This window comes from Numida meleagris, chromosome 25 (genome assembly GCF_002078875.1).
Source record: "Numida meleagris isolate 19003 breed g44 Domestic line chromosome 25, NumMel1.0, whole genome shotgun sequence".
Taxonomy (NCBI): Eukaryota; Metazoa; Chordata; class Aves; order Galliformes; family Numididae; genus Numida; species Numida meleagris.
The window spans coordinates 3,610,010-3,628,314 of NC_034433.1; the positions used below are offsets into that span (position 1 = coordinate 3,610,010).

Consider the following 18,305-nt stretch of genomic DNA (forward strand, 5'->3'; position numbering starts at 1 on the left):
GAGCGGCGGTCCCGGCCCCGCTGTGTGCGGGCGGCGCTGGTCCCGCCCCGTCCGTCGGCTCCCGGCGAAGGAGCCGCTCCGCGCGGTGCTGGAGCAGCGCCGTGTGCCGTGGATGTGGATGTGTCTGCGGACGCAGATCCTCGCGCTGCCCCTTCGCCTTCCCGTGGGCGCTGGGTGCCGGTGCCGCCCCCTCCCCTGGGGCGGGCGGAGGGCTCCGGGCGCACGGACGGGGTTTGGCGGTGCCGGGTGGGAGGAAGCCCCCCCTGCGGAGCAGCGCCCGTGGTGGGGCCGTGCCGGGAGCGCTCGGTAGGGGTCGGCTGAGGAGAAGCTCCGAGGAGCGCCGCGGAGAGGAAGTTTACCTTTAGGAGTTAGCCGTGTTTGTGCTCTGAGCCGTCCCTCGTTGCCCGAAGATGGGGGCATATCTCCAGCGGAGGGAAAATATTTATACCAGCAGAATAAACAACGACGTCCTTGCGGTCTGCGGTCTGCCTGGGTGCGCTGCTCCGGTTATGTCACTGAATGTGAGGGACAGAAGCCCCGGGGGGCTTTGAGACCCTGTTCTGATGATGCGTGACCACCTCTCCTGGAGCTTTTCTCAAGCTTCGCAGTGATGGGGCCAGGCAGCACAAGGCAGCGGTGGAACAGAGCTGCCACAGTTTGTTAATGAGGGCCGAGAGAAGGAGCAGGGACGTGTACCCGGGGAGGGTCAGCTCGGGAGGTTGGTGCTGCAGGGGCTCGGGGCTGTGTGCTTCTCGGATCTTTGGTCCGGGTGCCGAGCTCCGCTGCCCGCAGCAACGCAGCCACGGGGCTGCTGCTGTGTAAGCGCTGCTCTGTTTTGCTTCTGGGAGCTCGCTCACGCTGTGTTTCGTGGCAGGGCTTGTTTCTCTTGTGAAGCTGATTAAAGAGCGTCAGCACGGAGGCACGTTAAGAATAGCACGGCTTATTTCTCTAATGCAGAAGTGTGAGTCACAATGGGGGCATTTAGCATATAGAAGCCATTACTGCCCGCAGTGGCTGCAGCTGGTGGCTGCCCTCTGCCACTCGGGGCCGATGGAGTTTCAGCGTCACCGCTGCTTGAGGGCACAGCTCGGTTCTGTCACGCTGGGTCCTGCCTTGGCTGTCTGGTGGTAGCGCAGTCAGATGACAGGCTTTGCGTCGAGATCTCAGAGAAGATAATTTCTCCTTTCTAGTTTGTAACACCACAGAATGAACGCGAACTCAGCGTCTGTCACGAAAGCTGTTGCTGCTTCCGTCAGTCCCAGTTCACCCTCTGTGCACCTGGCAGCGAGGGCTGACGGTGCTGCAGCTCAGCGCTGCGTCCCCTGAGCACGCGCTCTGGTTTGAAAGCTGCCCGGTGAAGGGATGCGCTCCACCTGGAGCACCAACACCACCAGCATGGAGAGGCTGAGCGCAGCCCCCTCTTCTCTCCCCGTGTGCGGCTCCTGACCAGGCTTTCGAAACGCTCAGTTCTGTGCGCTGAGCGTGCAGTGATGGATCTGTAACGCAGAGCACGCCGTGCTCGCTGCCCCTCGGTGCCCACTGGGGCTGGGCTCGGGGCAGCAGCGGTGCCTCAGACGTGGCCATGGTGGGACGGCCGTGCAGGGACAGGGGAACGCTGCCCGTCTGTGCAGCTGCTGCCTGAAGCACGGGGAGACTGCACGGTGAGAGACCTGCGTGATGGGCAGGGCCGGCACAAAGCAGAGCTGTGATTTCTCCTGCTGTGTGAGGGCTGCTTGCTCCTCTGCGAGCAGAGCTTTCTGTTCCCAGCAACTGGAAAACTGCTGTGGTGTAAACAAGACAGAACTTGTGTTTGTGCGTGGTTCTCCCAAGGCACCGTTATGCAAATCAGTCGTGAAGTAGCAAGGGCTCCAGAAAAATCAGAGTTCAGCTGGGTGTTGTAGCTGCCGGGATGGTGAAGGTTAAACCCTCCCACTGACACCTGCTGTGGGGCTGGGGGTCTGAGCGGCTCCTTCATCCCACAGTGCTCCCTGACCCATCTGCAGAGCATGAGACTGTCAGCACGAGGGGTATTTCCATCGAGGACGAGGATTTAGTAGGAGAAACGATGGCTGTTGTTTGCTAATGAAGTGATACAACATAGAGGTGTAGTACAGGGCAACGTAGGTGTGTTGGCAGGGATACAGAAGAGGTGAAAACAGCTCTGTGTGTATGGAGTTCAGGTGACGGCTCCTCATTCTTGTGTGAGCAATAAAGTTACATTCCATAAATGATTGAAAGAATAGTAATGAAATGAGTGTTTTTTGTGGCATCGATTTTTTTTTTTCTTTTTTTTTTGGTAGAGTGGCTTGGGCCTGTTCCATTAGCAGTGCATAATGGCATTCCTCCGACGCGTATTGCAGCACTGCAATGTGAACTGCACCACTGGGTTTGCAGAGGTGGCCCGAGTCGGGCTGCATTCATCTCTGCCTGCAGCCTCGGTGCTGTTTGCAGCTGTGGGATCCAGATGTGCAACCCACAGTAGTAAGGCTTCTCGATATCCCTACTCTCCCATTAAGTAGCTCCTGGTGAAGGCTGCGCTGTTGCATTAGCCCTTAGGCTCTGCCTGCACCATCTGGGTGTGCATATGTTCGTGACCCTTCGGGAAGAGGTGAAAAACGAATCTTCTGCAACTGGTCTTGGGAGCTGAAGAGAGAAAAGGGTTTGCGTTGTGTGTGCTCTGCTTTCCCCCAGGGAAGCTGCAGTCTGGAAAACTGGAAGCTGCAGTTAAACGGAGATTACGCGCCACAGCTTCGTGTGCTAGGTATTTCTCTGTATATTGAAATCGGTATTCTGCCTTCTATTTTTCAGGTTTTCAGGATGAATCTGGAAAAACTCAGCAAACCAGAACTACTGACGCTGTTTAGCATCCTGGAGGGAGAGTTAGAAGCAAGGGATCTTGTCATAGAAGCCTTAAAGGTATGTTGTAAATACCCTGATCAGGGACAAATGTCAACAGTGCTACTGGTTCGGGATCCTGTACCAACAGTGTTAGATAATAGATGCTGTATATTGCTCTATGCCTTCAAATTCTTTGTTGCAAGCTTGCTGCAAGAGGCATTCCAGCGTTTGAAGGTGGTGCTGTGCGTGCGCCTTCATCAGTTCTGATAAGAGCCGAGAAGTTCTGCCGTCACGAGAAAAGAAGAAGGTCTGCTAGACTTCCTCTGCTGGTTGTGTTCTGACTTAGTGGGGAAGGATTCCTAAAGCAGAACATCTCGCCGGGAGGGAGCACAGATTACTTCTTTGCTGAGGATAACGTCGCACGAAGGAAAAAGCCGCCGTGGCTTTGCATTACGCTAAGCCAGCGTGAGCCGGTGCTGCTGGCAGAGCTGTGTGCCCGCTCCTGGCTCCTCTTTGACCCCTCTGCTCCCGGGGTGCTTTGCTGGCGCTCAGCCTGAGGAACTGAAGAATTCCCCTTTGACTGGAAGCCTTCTTGTTGCTTGTTTTCCTCCTTGTGGATTGAAAACCTGAGCTCTCTCTGTGGCTGTGTCGTGGTGGCCCCTTCCCTGCTGCAGTGTGGGGCGGGGTGGTTTTCATGCATTCTCCATGATTGCCACAGATTTCCGGGGGATGCCGAGTGCTGACAAACCTGATTTTCATCCGTGATTCGGTGCTGCCAAGCAGAGATTGCATCTGTTTATGCTCCGACAGCTGTAATTATTTGAATACAGCAATGAGCTCAGGTGGGAGCGGGCTCCTCCCGGCGTCGCTGTGCAGCTCTGTTCTGCTGGGCGTGCGCTGACACGGGGCTGTCGTAGGGACCATTATTCCTGTCCTGTCACACGGTGTCACTAATAAGAATTAAGGTGTTCTGCAGGTCTGGTCTGTCGGCAGTCAGATGCACATTGCTCAGTAATGCCTGCAGCTGGGTACGTACAAATCCTTTTCTAAACTGCGCTAGCGCTCTTGTTGTGGTTAGGCCACATCTAGTTAATACAAATAGCAGTTAATCTTTCTGGTTTGCTTGTTAAAATTCAAACGTTCACAATCCAGAAGGAGGATCTGAATTGTCACGAGTCTCTTTGCACGCGATGCAGGCAGTACCAGTGTGTGGTTTCAGATCTCCTGTTTGTTTTCCCATGGTGAGCGTGGTGCTGACAGTTTCAGTCCTCCAAGCTGAGCAGCTTGCCAGCTGGTGCTGGTAGTGATGTGCTGTGTGAAGGCTCTTGGCTTCCCTCTTGTAATGCTCGGCTTCGTGCTCTCGTCGTGCCCTTCTATCTTTATTAGGTGTTTCTTGGCGATGTGCCCCCGCTCCTTAGGAAGGAAGGAACAAAATGCTGGCTTTGGCAGCCTGCGCTTTACCTGTGCTGGGTGTTGCCTGTGAGACTTGGGTGGATTGGAAACCCAAGGGTGGGTGTGCACGGGGTGTGCTTCCTGGTGGTAATGGCATTTCTGGCCTTTGGAACTCTCCTTGAAGCCATGGTGTTTGGTGAACTTTGGTCCTGATCTCTGAAGGTAGCGAGGTGCCATGGAGAGACAGACCCCATCCTCCAGCGTGGTTTTGTGCCTCCTGTTTCTGGGAGCAGGCCATGGGGCTGCACTTTGCTCTAATCTGACTTGACTCCAGCTTCCTTACTGCCTTCCCAAAGAGGAAAACATCCCAGAGGACAGGGCTCTGTAATTAAGGCGGGTCGATAGGAGTGGCTGAGGTGCTGTCAGGTACAGGTCTGCCCCTCAGAAACAGCTGGGACACTTACACCCCTACAGCAATCTCATTTTTCTGGTGTCAGCCTTGTCACGCAGGAGGAACGCTGCTGCCCTCCCAAACCACACGCAGTGCAGGCAGGGGACTGCTGGAAGGGATGCTGCTCCATTCCAGAGGCATTCCTTGTGCACCTTCCTGTTGAAGTTTAACCTGCAGTCCTCTCCTGCAGGAGGAGCTCAGCGCGGTTCAAGCACCTTTTGGCACAGTTCGGTGGGGACTCATAACCGAGGAGCAATTAAATGAAAACTGCAACCTGTACCTGGTGGTTGCACAGTGCCAAACACCGAGCTCTCCCCAGGCTGGTTTGACCTCCAGTTCAAATTTTAATGCTTCTGACCCCTCTGGATTCTGGAGGCAGACAGACCCTGCGTTACCTTGTAGGAAAGAGCAAGCGCTTGGCACAGCGAAAGTGCCCTGATTTGTCAACTTGTAATTTGATTATAGCTCAGCCTGCACTAATTGATATCCTGTGTGCTTAAAGGAAAGCATTTGCCATCTGGCATTTAGCAGAGGATCCGTGCACGCAGATGACGGATCCCAAAATAGCTTTCCCTTCCCACAGGGTCCCCCTGCCCGGCGCTTTGCTCCTCCGCACCTCGGTCCTGCCTGCACAGCACCAGGGGGTGAGAAGGCTCAGCTGGGGCAGGGGGCACTGCTCAGGTGCTTGGATTCAAATTATAAAGAGCATTTGTTAGGTCTCCTCTAATTAGCACCTCTCCCTGTTCCGACTTGCCCTCGCTGTCCACTGCATAAATCTCAGTGCCCTCTGCAGTGCAGCCCTTAAATCTCCTTTCTCGTTGCGCTCCTTTCCCTGTCGTTATAATCATATTTAAATCATCAAAAAAAAAAAACCCAGATGCTGTTGGGGTCGCACAGTGCTGCGGGCAGGGCTCTCTCTTTGCATGCACGAGCTGCTGGCCGGGTTTGCTGCAGCAGCACGCCGTGAGCGGGAGCCATTCGGTATTCCCCTGTCTGCGTGGGTACGTCAGTTCCCTGCTCCTCAAATGGGAGTTCTCTGTACGCTGGAAACGAAGTTCTGTTTATTTTTGGGAAACAGGAAGCAGCTTTCTGGCAGATTCCTTTGTGGTAAGGTCGGAGGCAATGTGCGCTGGAGCAGAAGCTGTTTTGTGCTAACGACCAGGAGCTGGTGTTCCTTGCTTCCCTTCCAACCTGGGTAATTCGCTGCACAGAGCAGTATCCATGCACTGCACAATTAAATGTCCGTTTGTCAGTGGGTTTGGAAGTTTAGTTGCAGCGCACGTCACAAACGAAGGCATCAGCCTCTTGTTTCAATGGGAAGAAGTTCAGTAATGTAAAAAACCCGCTGCAGGTGCCGTTAATCTCTCGCAGATGGGGCAGAGCGGGCTTTCCACATGGCTTACAGAGCCGCCGAGATCCAGCGGGGCCCTGCGAGATCTGCAGTGCCAGCTTTTCTGACTGCTGCCCTTGCAGCTCCGGGGGAGTTTTGCTTTTCTTGCGGGAGGCTGCAAGCTGTGGGCTGGTATCGAGGCGGGACTGCGGCTCTGTGCCGCGCCGTGTTTGTCGAGAACGTTTCTTCCATTGCTCAGAGCTGATAGCAGCCCTCACACGGGCACGTGCTCCCGTTGGTCTGGTTGGCTGGCAGCACGGTGCTGGTGGTTCGGAGCTCTGTGTGTGAGCGGTATCGCTTCTGCTGTGCATTGGCATCAGCGCCGTGAGCTCTGCTGGGCCCCCCCCCCCTCGACTTCCAGGCTCCGGGGAGCAAAGCTAATAAGGAAGTTGGAGGCAGGGAGAAGCTATTTACAGATTGTGCCACTCTGCAGCATAAAGGAGGAACTCCTGTGCGTGTTCTCGCTGCAGAGCTGCGTACGCGGTAAGTGCGTTAATTAACACGGCTCGTGTGGTGCCCCGGGTTAAATCCTGCACTCTGACATCACAGGTGGGAGGAACAGTCCACACCGTGTCCAGAAAAACACTTAAAGCAAGGGCTGGAAATTCCCCTTCTGATGTTCCAGTAAAACGAGTTGTAAAAATTATGGAAGGCGGAGAAAATGCTGCCTCACAAACAAGGCTTCAGCAAAAGGAAATCTTTTACTGAGGGGAAAAACAAGATAGATGATGGGAAAAATTCAGCCCGAAGCAGCCCAGAAACCCCAGGAGAAAACAGTCTCTCGTTGCACGGAATGAGGCTTTGCTCATCTGCACAGGAAACATCCCGTCAGCTCTGCATCCGAATGCATTGGCAGCAGAATTGCAGATATTTGAGTTGATACAGGTGACGGTGCTGAGTTAGAGATCTTCTAATTGCACCTTCCCTCAAAGAGCAGCTGATGCTGTGGATGTATATCTAACGTCATCGCTGCTTTTCCACATGGAATCTCCCGTTCCTGGGTGAGCAGTGCTGTTTGTGAAATGATTTCTTTACTCTGAAGCTGCATTTCCAGTTGGTTGCAGTTACAGTCGGTGGGTTCTGGGGTCTGAGATCTAAGCTGTTTTTTCCATGCTGAGCTCATTAGTGGAGTATTTCTTTCCCATCATCAAGCTGCCGCTGTTTTGAAAGTTGAACAAAAACCGCATTTAAGGCTGAATTCCAGTTCAGACAGGGTGAAGGCTGCTGGAGCAGGACTGCCCCTGGGGGTGACTGCACTGTGGCAGTCCTGGGACTGTCCCCATTGTCCCGTGATGGCCGCTGCCCCTCGTGGCCCCGCAGCACCGAGTGCCACCTGCAGATCTGCATTTCCAGGTGCGGGGTGGCCCAAATGCCAAAGCAGTGCTGTAAACGGGCAGGAGTCGGTGTAGGGTGAGCTGGCTAAAAGTTTTTGCACTCTGGACAGCTTTAATTCGTGTTTGTGCTCTGCTGGACTTCACGATGCCATCAGTGCCGTGGCAGCTCGTCTGGCTGTCGGGCTCCTTCGGGAAAGTACTGAGTTGCTCAAAGCAGCAAGGAGGAACTTCTTGTTCTTTCCCAGCAGGAAATAAACCGCCCGACCCGCAGCCAAGCTCAGAGCCCGGTGCTGACCGGGAGCGCGTCTGTTTCTGCAAGCACCGCATGGGTGAGAACCAGAGGCTGCGTGCAGTGGGTGTGAACCTCATTGGTGGTAAATCCCAGCTCTGGTTGGGAAGAAGGGGGAGAAGCAAACTTAGCGGGTGCCCTGCTGCCCAGCCAGGGGCACAGCACCGCTCGGGGCATCCCCAGGGCCTCAGCCACTGGGCAGCTCCTGTGCCAGCTGGAGGCATGCGGTGCTCGAGTCACTGACACGTCCCCTGGACGCTTGGAGCGAGGTTTGCTTGAGTCACTTTTTTATAAAATCCTTCAGAATAGCTGAAGTTCCCCACCCCAGTACCAAAAAAAAACCCAAAAAAAGGCTGTGTTTTTTCCTGTGATTCACTAATCCTTGGGTGGCTTGTTATCCAGGGCTGCCCTCCCATTTCCAGGGCTAAGCCTTTCCTTCCTCTTCTTTTTTTTTTTTTCTTGTTTTTTTTTTTTTAAATGTAGAGTTAGAACAATGTCTGAAGCTGTGATCAAGAGCGCACAGAACTGTGTCACACCCACCTTTCCCAGGAAGAGACAGACAGTGTTTGGGAGCATATTTGTTTGCTGCAAGGGTTAGAATCCAGCTCCAAATCAATCTCATGGGACAGATGTCTCCGAGTGGGCTTGATCGTGGAGGAGACATGGAGAGAGAAATGCTTTTGTTGTTCCTCTTTCCAAGGCAACCCATATGTTTCTCCCTTAGAGAGAGCAATGATTGACTTTGATTGCTGTTTTTTTCCCCTGCTAATCACGTGGCTGCATCTTAGAATATAAGCAGGACCGAGAAGTCTCTGTTGGTATTCGAGTAAAGATTTACTGTGCATCGCATCGTTCCTCTGAGCTATACAGTTTGCTTACATCAGTTTGCTTTTCTGCTCCAGCTGCGGTGTCTGGAGCCCTGCTCCCTCTTGTGCACTTGAGGGAAGCATTTTATTTCTCAGTGCTGTTTACTCAGACGTTGGAAACACCCATTCCAATGAAAAGAGAACGGAGCAGCCAGTGTTGGTTGGTCAGACTGGGGCTCTCCTACCTAAAAGATTTCCTCAAGCAATCCTGTAAGAAATAAGTGATGCTTGGTGATGGTTTGCCCTTCTTGTTCCTTCTGAGGATGTGCACAGCGAGGCTGACGTTGCTCTGTGTTCGAAGCAGGCAGCACGAGTCCCACAAAGCCCCGACTGCTGATGCTGGCAAACAGTGTTCAGCCATTGCAGGGTGAAAAACAAGTGAAGTTTGACTTCACCCGCTCTGAAAAAGCTGCTGGGTTTCATCTGACGGGGCACACTTTATGAAGATGCCCGGATGGGAGCGCAGCAAGCACATCAAGCCAACGCACACGTGGTGTGCCCACCTTTTCTGGATTACCATTGCACCTCTGTGAAGCCCCAGTGTTCCTCCCCTGCTCGTTGCCCTTGTCAGCAGCGTGCAGATGGACGTGGCTGCACTGCTGTTCCGGAGGCCAACTGCCTGGCTGCCTCCTGCCATGTGAATTGCTGCCTTGTTCTCGTCTTGTAGCCAAGTGCTTTTAACGTGACACACGTGTGTGTTTTTCTTTCTGCATGCTCTTGCAGCAGATAAGGGATATCATGTATCAGACTGCTGGGATTTCTTTACCTCTGAGTAGAAGATCGGGGAGGGGGGGGTATGAACTATAAACAATTTCCTTTTTTTTTTTTCATTTATCTAGGGTTGTATTTTAAGTGTATTGAAATGCAAATTTGTTTTGATGTGGCAGGCCCAGCATAGAGACACCTTCATTGAAGAGCGCTATGGCAAGTACAACATCAGCGACCCATTAATGGCTTTGCAGAGAGATTTTGAGGCCCTGAAAGAGGCAAATCACGGTGAGAAGCAACCAGTATGCTCCAATCCCTTATCCATCTTGAAGGTGGTGATGAAACATTGCAAGAATATGCAGGAAAGAATGTTATCCCAACTAGCTGCTGCGGAAAGCAGACACAGAAAGGTATGTTTTTGCTTCACATAAGCTATGCAGGGGTTAATGGCTGCATTTTGAAATGCTGGTTTCAGCAAAAACACTGAAATGCCTTGGATTTTGGTGGCTGAAAGGACGATGCACCTTTGTGTGAACTTTTTGTCACTCCATACGATGCAGCTGGTAGGCTCTCTGATTGCAATTAGAACATTTGAAATGTATTCAAGAGGTTTCTGTCAGAGGATATGCAAAAGGAATTAGCTTGCCCAAAACCAAGAGGTGTAGTACCAAATGTAAGAGAATTCCTGGGTGGTTGAGTTCTCAGCAGACCTATCACTGTTCCCCACGATCGTCCAGAGCTGGTACCATGCACTGATGGGAGAGTAACACCTGTAAGATGAGCTTTCCTAACACAGTGCGACATGGCCAAAGCTCTTTTTCGTACTGTTTGGCCTCTTTAATGAATCACTTGCTATTCACATGTATCTTGAATGTGGTGCCATCAGCGATGTGCTGTCAGGCTTCTTCCCAGAGGTCTGCCCATCTGACACACTGTGGTTTGTTAGAGGAGGATAAAGCCACAGTCCACCGAACTCAGAGACCCACTACAATGCACTCTCTGTATGTATCTACTAAGCTCTTTAAAAACAAACACAAAAATCTGTGTGTTGACATGAGGTTCTTCTTGTCCTGTAGTAAATTTGAACAAGACAAATGGTGAAATACTGGGCCCTGCTGCATAGTCAGGGTAAGAGGAAATGCCCAGAGTGTGTCACTGGAATCTGCCTGGGAGGAGCCCTCGGGAGCATCTCTAGCACCTGCACTGCAGCACTGTGTCTCAACCTCTTCACATGCTTCTGAAAACTAGCTGGGATTTCACTTTTACTCACATCAGACTGGCGCCCAGCAGCTAGCTTTTACAGTGTCCCACTTAAGTGTATTTTTATCTACTGCATCTGTTTGGATGTGGGGATAAGACAGAGCAAGGCTCTTTCGGTCTGTGAGGAGCGTGAAGCATTTCTGATGCAGAAAGCTCACAGTGACGTGAGCGGCCAGCTGGGCTTCCCATGCACCAGCAGCTGGAGCTCTCAGCTGCCCGTTGGTGCTGGGAGTGATGGGAGGCAGCAGGAAGGCAGCGTGTCAGCTTTCAGACAAGAATCTAGCTAAATATTCTCAGGAAAATCAGATTTCCCAACCCCCCCCCCTCTTTCCTCTAATAAAACAGGTTCCCTGTGTGCTTAAAAGCTATGTAAGCATTGTTTGGAGGCCTAAATTGCAGGAAGAATGAGAAGCTGCTATAAATTCCCAGTGACTAGTTTCGGAAAGCCTGGAGTTCTGGAGGGTGATGCAAACTCACCCAAGAGACTCCGCTGTATTTGGCTTTTTTTCTGGTAGAGTTAATAGAATTTCAGTTATTCATCTAATTCAGCATAAAAGCTGAAGGAGCTCCTTAGCAGGGTCCTTATGGCAAGCAGTTTCACTTCAAGAGCTCCTCGTGTTCTTAAGTGGAAGAGCAAATGAATGTTCTTTAAAATAAACTTGGCGCTGCAGCCCTCAAATCTCCCGTTCAGCAAGCAGGGCCATCCGTGTGCAAATCGCAGCCGGTCGTGCTGCGTGCTCTGCTCCTGCTGGCTTTGTGTTCGAGGTGCAGCCAGGAGATGCTGCTGAGGGCACGGTGCAGCCAGCAGTGACAGACAACACGAGCCTCTGGGCGGCTGCGCAGCGGGGAGGAGGAGCGTGCACCGTGGCTCTTAGAGAAGAAAGCAAAGATTTGTGAAGTGTGGGATTTTTTTCTTGCTCCTTTCACGAACTGACTCGACTATAAAATAATGACGTGGTGTGACTTGTCCGAAAGCTGCTCTTATGTATTTTAAGTCGTGCTCAGATGTCTGAGGCCACAGTGGTGGCTCTCCCATGTAAGTTGGCTGCAGAGTGGGCTCGGGTCTCCGTGTATTGCCCAGCCTGCGAGCATGGCACGGCGCTGCGGTGACCAACGTTTGCTTGGCAGGTGATCCTGGACCTGGAGGAGGAGAGGCAGCGGCATGCCCAGGACACGGCGGAGGGGGACGATGTCACCTACATGCTGGAGAAGGAGCGGGAGCGGCTCACCCAGCAGGTACAGCCTGTGGCTGATCACTGCCCAGCCCGCGGTTCCGTGCAGCTCTGGCTGGGCACTGAGCTGCTCCTGGGGTCAGGTCGCACCTTGGTGTCCACAGAATATCAGGGGCCTCACTCTTCTGTAAAGCTCTCCCAGCTTTTATCATTCCAGTAGGAAAGAACAGCCTTAGTTTTCTGGTAAGCTATTCATAGACAAGTGCTCTGCAAGCTTACTTCAGCCCGAAATCTGTGCGGCTCTCAAGAGCAGGGCTCTGCTTACAAATGATGGTGCTTTCTAGTACTCAAAAACGAGAATAAGCAATGAAAGGTCTCCTAGGGGGATTGTTCAGAGATTATAATAAATATTTGAGCTGCTATTTTCTGTTACTGAAGCGCTGCAGGCTTTAGTAAACATCCATAACACATCAGCACTTTAAATGCTTTTAAAAGGCAAACTCACAAAGCAGTAAATGAGGTGGAAGGAAGATTTGCTTCAGATCACCTGCTCAAATCAGTGCGTGGCAGCTGTGTACAGCTCACTGCCAACTGAATTTCATATGCAGTATAACTGCTAGTAAGCAATAATCCTTAATACGTGTGAACAGAGCTCCTTGTCGTACAAGGCTGGCCTGCAGACACCTGGGGCAGAACTTAACTCATTTTAGGCATGGCCATCTTTTGCTGGGGAATATCTCCCACACGTGTAATAACCCCTTTTGCTTGTGGGATGTTACGCTTTGTTTACTTTCAGGAGGTGCTGTGCTTCCCTTATAGCCTCTCTTTGCTCTTCCAGCTGGAGTTTGAAAAATCCCAGGTGAAAAAGTTCGAGAAAGAACAGAAGAAGCTCTCGAGCCAGTTGGAGGAGGAGAGGGCCCGCCACAAGCAGCTGTCCTCCATGCTTGTCGTAGAGTGCAAGAAGGCCACTGCCAAAGCAGCGGAAGAGAGTCAGAAGACGGCAGAAATGAGCTTGAAACTGGAAAAAGAGAAGAGTAAGGTGAGCAAGCTGGAGGAGGAGCTGGCGTCCAAGAGGAAGCGGGGCTTACAGATGGAAGCACAAGTAGAAAAGCAGCTCTCGGAGTTTGACATTGAAAGAGAACAGCTGAAAGCCAAGCTGAACAGAGAAGAAAACCGTACAAAAGCACTGAAAGAAGAAGTGGAATCTTTGAAGAAAGCCCTGAAAGAGCTGGAGGCTGCTTGCCAGGAGCACGGTCCTACTGAGCCTTCGCAGCCAAGTCTCTCTGTGATGTCCAGAGGCGTTGCTACTGACAGTCCTGCCGTCAAGTCTGTGTCTTGCCAGACAGAGTTTCCACAAGCAGACCGAGCAAATCCTGCTGGTGCAAGCAAAGCCGTGCACACAGCCCTTCCCAGCCCTCCTACACCGACTCATTCCTATGCAAAATCCAACGGTCATTGTGATACAGACGTGCAAACGGGTGGTGAGCTGCTGCAGACAAACGCCGCAGAGAGCCAAGTGCAAAAGGAGAAACCTGCTGGTGCAACGCCAGAGAGCACGGTTGAGAATGGAAGTTCTCCCATAAGAACGGAGTCACCGGTGCACCTGACGGCCCAGCTCCCTTCCAGCGGGGTGTCCCTGTCTCCCGGTGGCACAGCTGCCTCCTCCCTGACACCTTCTCCCTGCTCCTCACCGGTTCTGAGCAAACGCTTGCTGGGGGCTCCCGCAGGCAGCCCCGGTTACCAGTCCTCCTACCAGGTGGGGATCAACCAGCGCTTCCATGCAGCTCGCCACAAATTTCAGTCTCAAGCTGAGCAGGAGCATCAGTGCAGCGGTCTGCAGAGCCCGCCGTCGAGGGACCTGTCTCCTACTCTAGCAGATAACTCTGCTGCCAAGCAGCTAGCGCGCAACACGGTCACTCAGGTCCTGTCCAGATTTACCAGCCAGCAGGGACCGATGAAGCCCGTCTCCCCTAACAGCTCACCTTTCGGCACAGACTATCGAAACCTGGCAAACGCTGGGAGCCCCAAAAGTGAATCTGGTCATTCTCCGAGCCCCAGCAAGGTTTCCAGCCCTCTCAGCCCCTTGTCTCCTGGGATTAAGTCGCCAACCATTCCTCGAGCGGAAAGAGGGAACCCTCCACCCATTCCTCCAAAGAAACCCGGCCTGGCTCAGTCACCTGCTGCTCCCACCCCGCTCACCAAGGCCTCTCCTCAGGCGTCCTCCCTGGGTGCCCCCATGGACGTGGCAAGCAGTTGCTCTAACAATGCCGTCGTGTCCAATGGCAAAGACATTGAGATTCTCCTGCCAACTAGCAGCTAGTCTCCAGCAGATGTGAATGTGACATTCCGTGGCTTAGCGTGCCGGAGCTGAGGCCCTGTTTTTCCACTCCGTGTTATTTATTTCCATAGTAGCGGAATCTGTCTGTATAAAGCATTTAGTATATTTTCTTTTTTTTTTTTTTTAATAGGTAGGAAAATATTTTTGTTTATGAAGAAACCTTAACTACAGCTATACAGTAGCCTCAAAATGTCTCATGGCAACAGTCAAATCAATAACAAGAACCGTAACCCTGCACTGGAACTTACCTATCAACCAATGGGACTGAAATGCTACTTTGAAGCTACGCAGAAATAGCTTCTGCAGACTTTTTAACTCCAGATGAACATTTTATATATATATATATATATATAAAAAAAAAAAGTGCCTGAACTTAAGTCTGCATTCCAATATGAATGTGATTCGTTGGAAAAGGTGAGGAGGGGGACCATCTAGCTGCAGAATCAAATCCTTCTCAGAGTCATGAATGTTTAGAACGACACTGTTTTTTTGATTCTTTCCATTTGCTGCAGTAAGTTAGCAAATGTCTTACGGATCCTGTAAGGTGAGCACCGGATTGCTGCGGCAGCCACAGCCGCGCTGCGTCCCCCAGGACAGAGCTGCTGGGGATTTCGGGAAGCACACAAGTTTCCTGGGGCAGAACTCAGCAGTACAGCCCAGATCCTTTTGGTATTTAAGGGTGGTGAGGCGCTGGAACAGGTTCCCCGGGGAGCTGTGCGTGCTCCATCCCTGGAGGCACTCTAGGCCAGGTTGGCTGCCCCGGGCAGCCTGGTCTTCTAGGGGGGAACCCAGCCCAGCACAGCACAGGGGGGTTGGCACGGGTGGGCTGTAAGGTGCCCTCCAACCTGAGCCATTCTGCGGTGGTTCCTTGTCCAAGCGGTGTTTTGCTTTCCTGGAGCACGTCCCTCCTGCTTTGATGGCTGAACTCCAGGTTCTGGTGTGTCACCTTTCATTTTCAATTTCTTTAAGCATTCTACTGTTGTGTGTAGAACTTCTGAGAAAAGGATCTTGCTTTTACTTGATCAAGGTCTTGCTATTACTTGAAAACAAGAAAACCAAAACACTAGTCCATATGATACAGGTTTTTTGTAACAGTAACGTGGGATCTCCTGCTCTACACAAAAGCAATAATCTCGTTCATCGTTTGCACCCATGGCGTCCAGCTGACCTGGCTCTTAGACAGGAGTTAGCTGTGGGTTCTTGTTGGCTTTCATTGGCTGCTGCAAATAAGGAACCAAATCATTGCTGTTGTACGTGTAGGTAGCGTCACACACACGCATATTAAATACACAATGCATTATCCAAGTCTCTGTTCTTGAGCCTCTCCTGAATACAAAGAGAACATGGGAATTGGCTGAGATGAGAAATCACGTAGAGCAAGGGGCATTGCTGAAGTCTGAGGCAAATCCTTTGTAGGAAAAGCGGTGTGGGCCCAAGCAGGGCAGAGCAGCAGCTTCTGTGCAGGATGCACAGCCCTTGGGTGATGCTCTGCCCTCGTTCTGCATGCAGCACTTGGCTCCCTGCGTCCCTGCAGTGAGCACTGCCCATGGGTGAGGCTGAGGCTGGGCGGTGGAGGCAGAGCAAAACCCTGAGTTAATTCCTCAGGTATTGGTTGTGAACTGATCCCGTGCTCTGAAACATTCAGCACTCCCTCGGCAGCAGCGTCAGTTTTGCGCAGCACGCTTGCCTACACCCGGAGATGCTTTCTCCTTCAGCCTCGCTGAATATTTTAATTAAACAAAACACGTCCTGCTTCATTGTAGGAGCGATGCCCGCGGCAGCTGGGGGGATGCGCTCTGTGCCTAATGGGTTCCCTCGAGCTTCGGGTCTGGCTTTGTAGGACTTCAGAGCTGTGTGCTGCTTTGAAGTGGCTGCTGCCCGCAGTGACCTGCTGTGCTCCCTGCACGGGCATTCAGACGAGAGCAAGGTCGGTACCAACCCTCAGCAGCCGTTCACATTGCGCTGCTGTGTGCCATTGTTCTGACCCTGGGAGCGGGCTGTGTGCTGAGGATGGCGGCAGCCCTTGGGGAAGCACATCAATTCCTTTTTTTTTTTTTTTTTTTTTTAAAGTACTCATAGCAGATTTTTTTTTTTCCTCTTGGTGAGTGTAATTCTGGAGATGGATGGGCAGATGGATTTAGGCCCACGTGTCGCTTTTGATTCGAAAGCGAGGCTTTGTATACACTGCTTTAACGAGTTCCTTTGCTTTTACATTAATGTAAATTGTATTATCCCTCCTCCTTATAGCCCTATAGAGAGAGACTATGATGAAGTTTATTAGGAAATGCACTGAGTACTGTTTCTTCTACAATATACTACGGGATGGGGTATGCAGAAGAATGTATTTTTGCTAGTAGCCGATCTTTGGGGGGGAACTAAGCACAAAGATGACGGTGGCTCCAATTAACTCGGTGAGGCGCTTAGAGGTAGAACTGTCCGTGTAGATTCCGTGTGAAAGCAACTAAATATTTCTTCTCGAACTCTCACCTGTTACAGGCAGGAGTTGTTTGTCACTGGCTAATGGAGTATAATGAAGTGCGAAGTCGTATGCTCTAGTATTAATCCATTAACACTTGTAAATTTGTAAAGCCAAATGTACCGAGCTGAAGTCTTTAATCGTTTTTATAGCTGATGGCATTAAACATGTTAAACACTCGTTATCAATAAAGGATTTTATTTTTAAGATTGCTCGAGCAGCCCTTTGCAGCTGGGAATGGTGGGCCGTGCGCGGTGTGGGGCTGGGCAGCAAGGACGCGGGTTTCGGAGCCCCTGCTGCTGCCCATGTCTGGAATGCAGCACCCCCTCCTGCACACAGCGACGCCCGTCCTGCTTTTCTCGCCGCAGGCATCCCTTGGAAGAAGGTTTGGCAGGGATAGATCCTCTCCTGCCGTGAGCCAGCAGTGGGCACAGGGATGCTGGGTAGAAATGCCAGTGCTGCCCTCTGTCATCCTTATGGTCTTAAAAGGAACACAACTCTGTTTCCAAGTGTTACCAGCCACAGGCTGGCTGGCAGGCTCGAAGGAACTGCCAGGATATAGGTATAATGAGGCATTCGTTCCTAGCAGAGTTTCAGGATGGAGAAAGTGCAGCTCGTCCTAAACTGAGCTGAGGCCTGATGAGCTGGGTCTCCTGGTTCAGGTCAGTGCTGGCCAGCCTCGAGTGGCTCAGCAGGAGAGCAGAGGCCATGGCCACCGTGTCCCATAGCCTGTGACACTTGGGCAGAGGCATTAGGCAGGGGCTGCTCATGGGGAGATTGCCAGGTTTTCCATGAAGATGTTTCCTCAGATGTGCCTGAGTCCAGGCAGAGGGGCCCGCTGCTCTGCCAGCAGGGGAAGATGCTCGGGGTGAGGCACCTCGTGCTTGTCCATGCCCCTGGGACCACACAGTGCCGTGCCTTTCCACACACCTACCCCAACACGCTTGTTCTTTCTTTCCCATGCAAGGGGCATCATTAATCCTGGGTTGCTCTCCTGTCCCTGCTCTCTGATGTCCGGCTGTTGGAGCAGGCTGGCTCCGTTCCCCTGGAAAGGAGCTGTGGGTGCTGGGAGGCAGTGCTCGGGAAGGGGTAGGATCCCACTCTTCTCAGCTTGGCTTGTGAAGATGTGTAAAAGCTCATGATGGGTACAATGGAGCAGAAGAGGGGCTCTCTGGTGGCACCACCTCCCAAGGGAGGCAGGACGTCTGCTGAGACCTTAGCCCCCCAAACTGCCAACACTTGCTCCCCTCTCCAGCATTATATGCCATGTGTCCCAGCCCCAAGATATTCTCTGGTGGAAGAAGGAAGAGGGCCAACGAGTCCGAGGGCCCTTTTCCTGGGGATGGCTCCTCTGTGCCATTTGGCTTGCCAGAGAGAAATGCAGCCCACGGGGGCTGTTCTCCACCCCCTCCTCATCCTCTGCCACTCCCACCAGTGCAGCTGGCATCACAGAACCTTCCTGACATCACAGAACCTTCCTGACGTCACAGAACCTTCCTGACGTCACAGTAGTCACACTGAGCACCCCAAGCTGAGCTGCCCCACCAAGCTCACTCAGCTCTGAGACTTCTGGTGGCAAGCAGCCATGCCTGGCACCAAGAGAAGCAGGAGCGACGATTCCCCAGCCATCCAGGCCAAGAAAGGGATTGAGCGCCCAGAGCCAAAGCGGCAGAAGAGGCCCGTGGAGAACAAGAGGAGGAGGAGGAAGAAGAAGAGCATCTATGGCCGTCGCAGAAGGGCCAGGCCTGTGAAAGCTGCTGTGGAGCCCATGGAGGTGGATCCGCCTCCAGA

The 18,305-nt window shown here is 52.2% G+C and overlaps 1 protein-coding gene across 1 annotated transcript; it reads left to right on the plus strand.

Moving 5' to 3' along the window:
• CTTNBP2NL (CTTNBP2 N-terminal like) lies at positions 81–16,721 on the plus strand. Its single transcript, XM_021377324.1, has 4 exons — positions 81–2,916; positions 9,448–9,678; positions 11,657–11,764; positions 12,539–16,721. Exons 1-4 carry the CDS (start codon positions 2,818–2,820, stop codon positions 14,018–14,020), a joined length of 1,920 nt encoding a protein of 639 aa, XP_021232999.1. The 5' UTR covers positions 81–2,817; the 3' UTR covers positions 14,021–16,721.

Excerpts from the sequence above, each read along its gene's own strand:
- CTTNBP2NL (XM_021377324.1), top strand. The coding sequence starts at position 2,818 with ATGAATCTGGAAAAACTCAGCAAACCAGAACTACTGACGCTGTTTAGC. Across the intron at positions 2,917-9,447 it reads TTGTCATAGAAGCCTTAAAG|GCCCAGCATAGAGACACCTT; the intron begins GTATGTTGTAAA and ends TTGATGTGGCAG. Across the intron at positions 9,679-11,656 it reads CGGAAAGCAGACACAGAAAG|GTGATCCTGGACCTGGAGGA; the intron begins GTATGTTTTTGC and ends TTTGCTTGGCAG.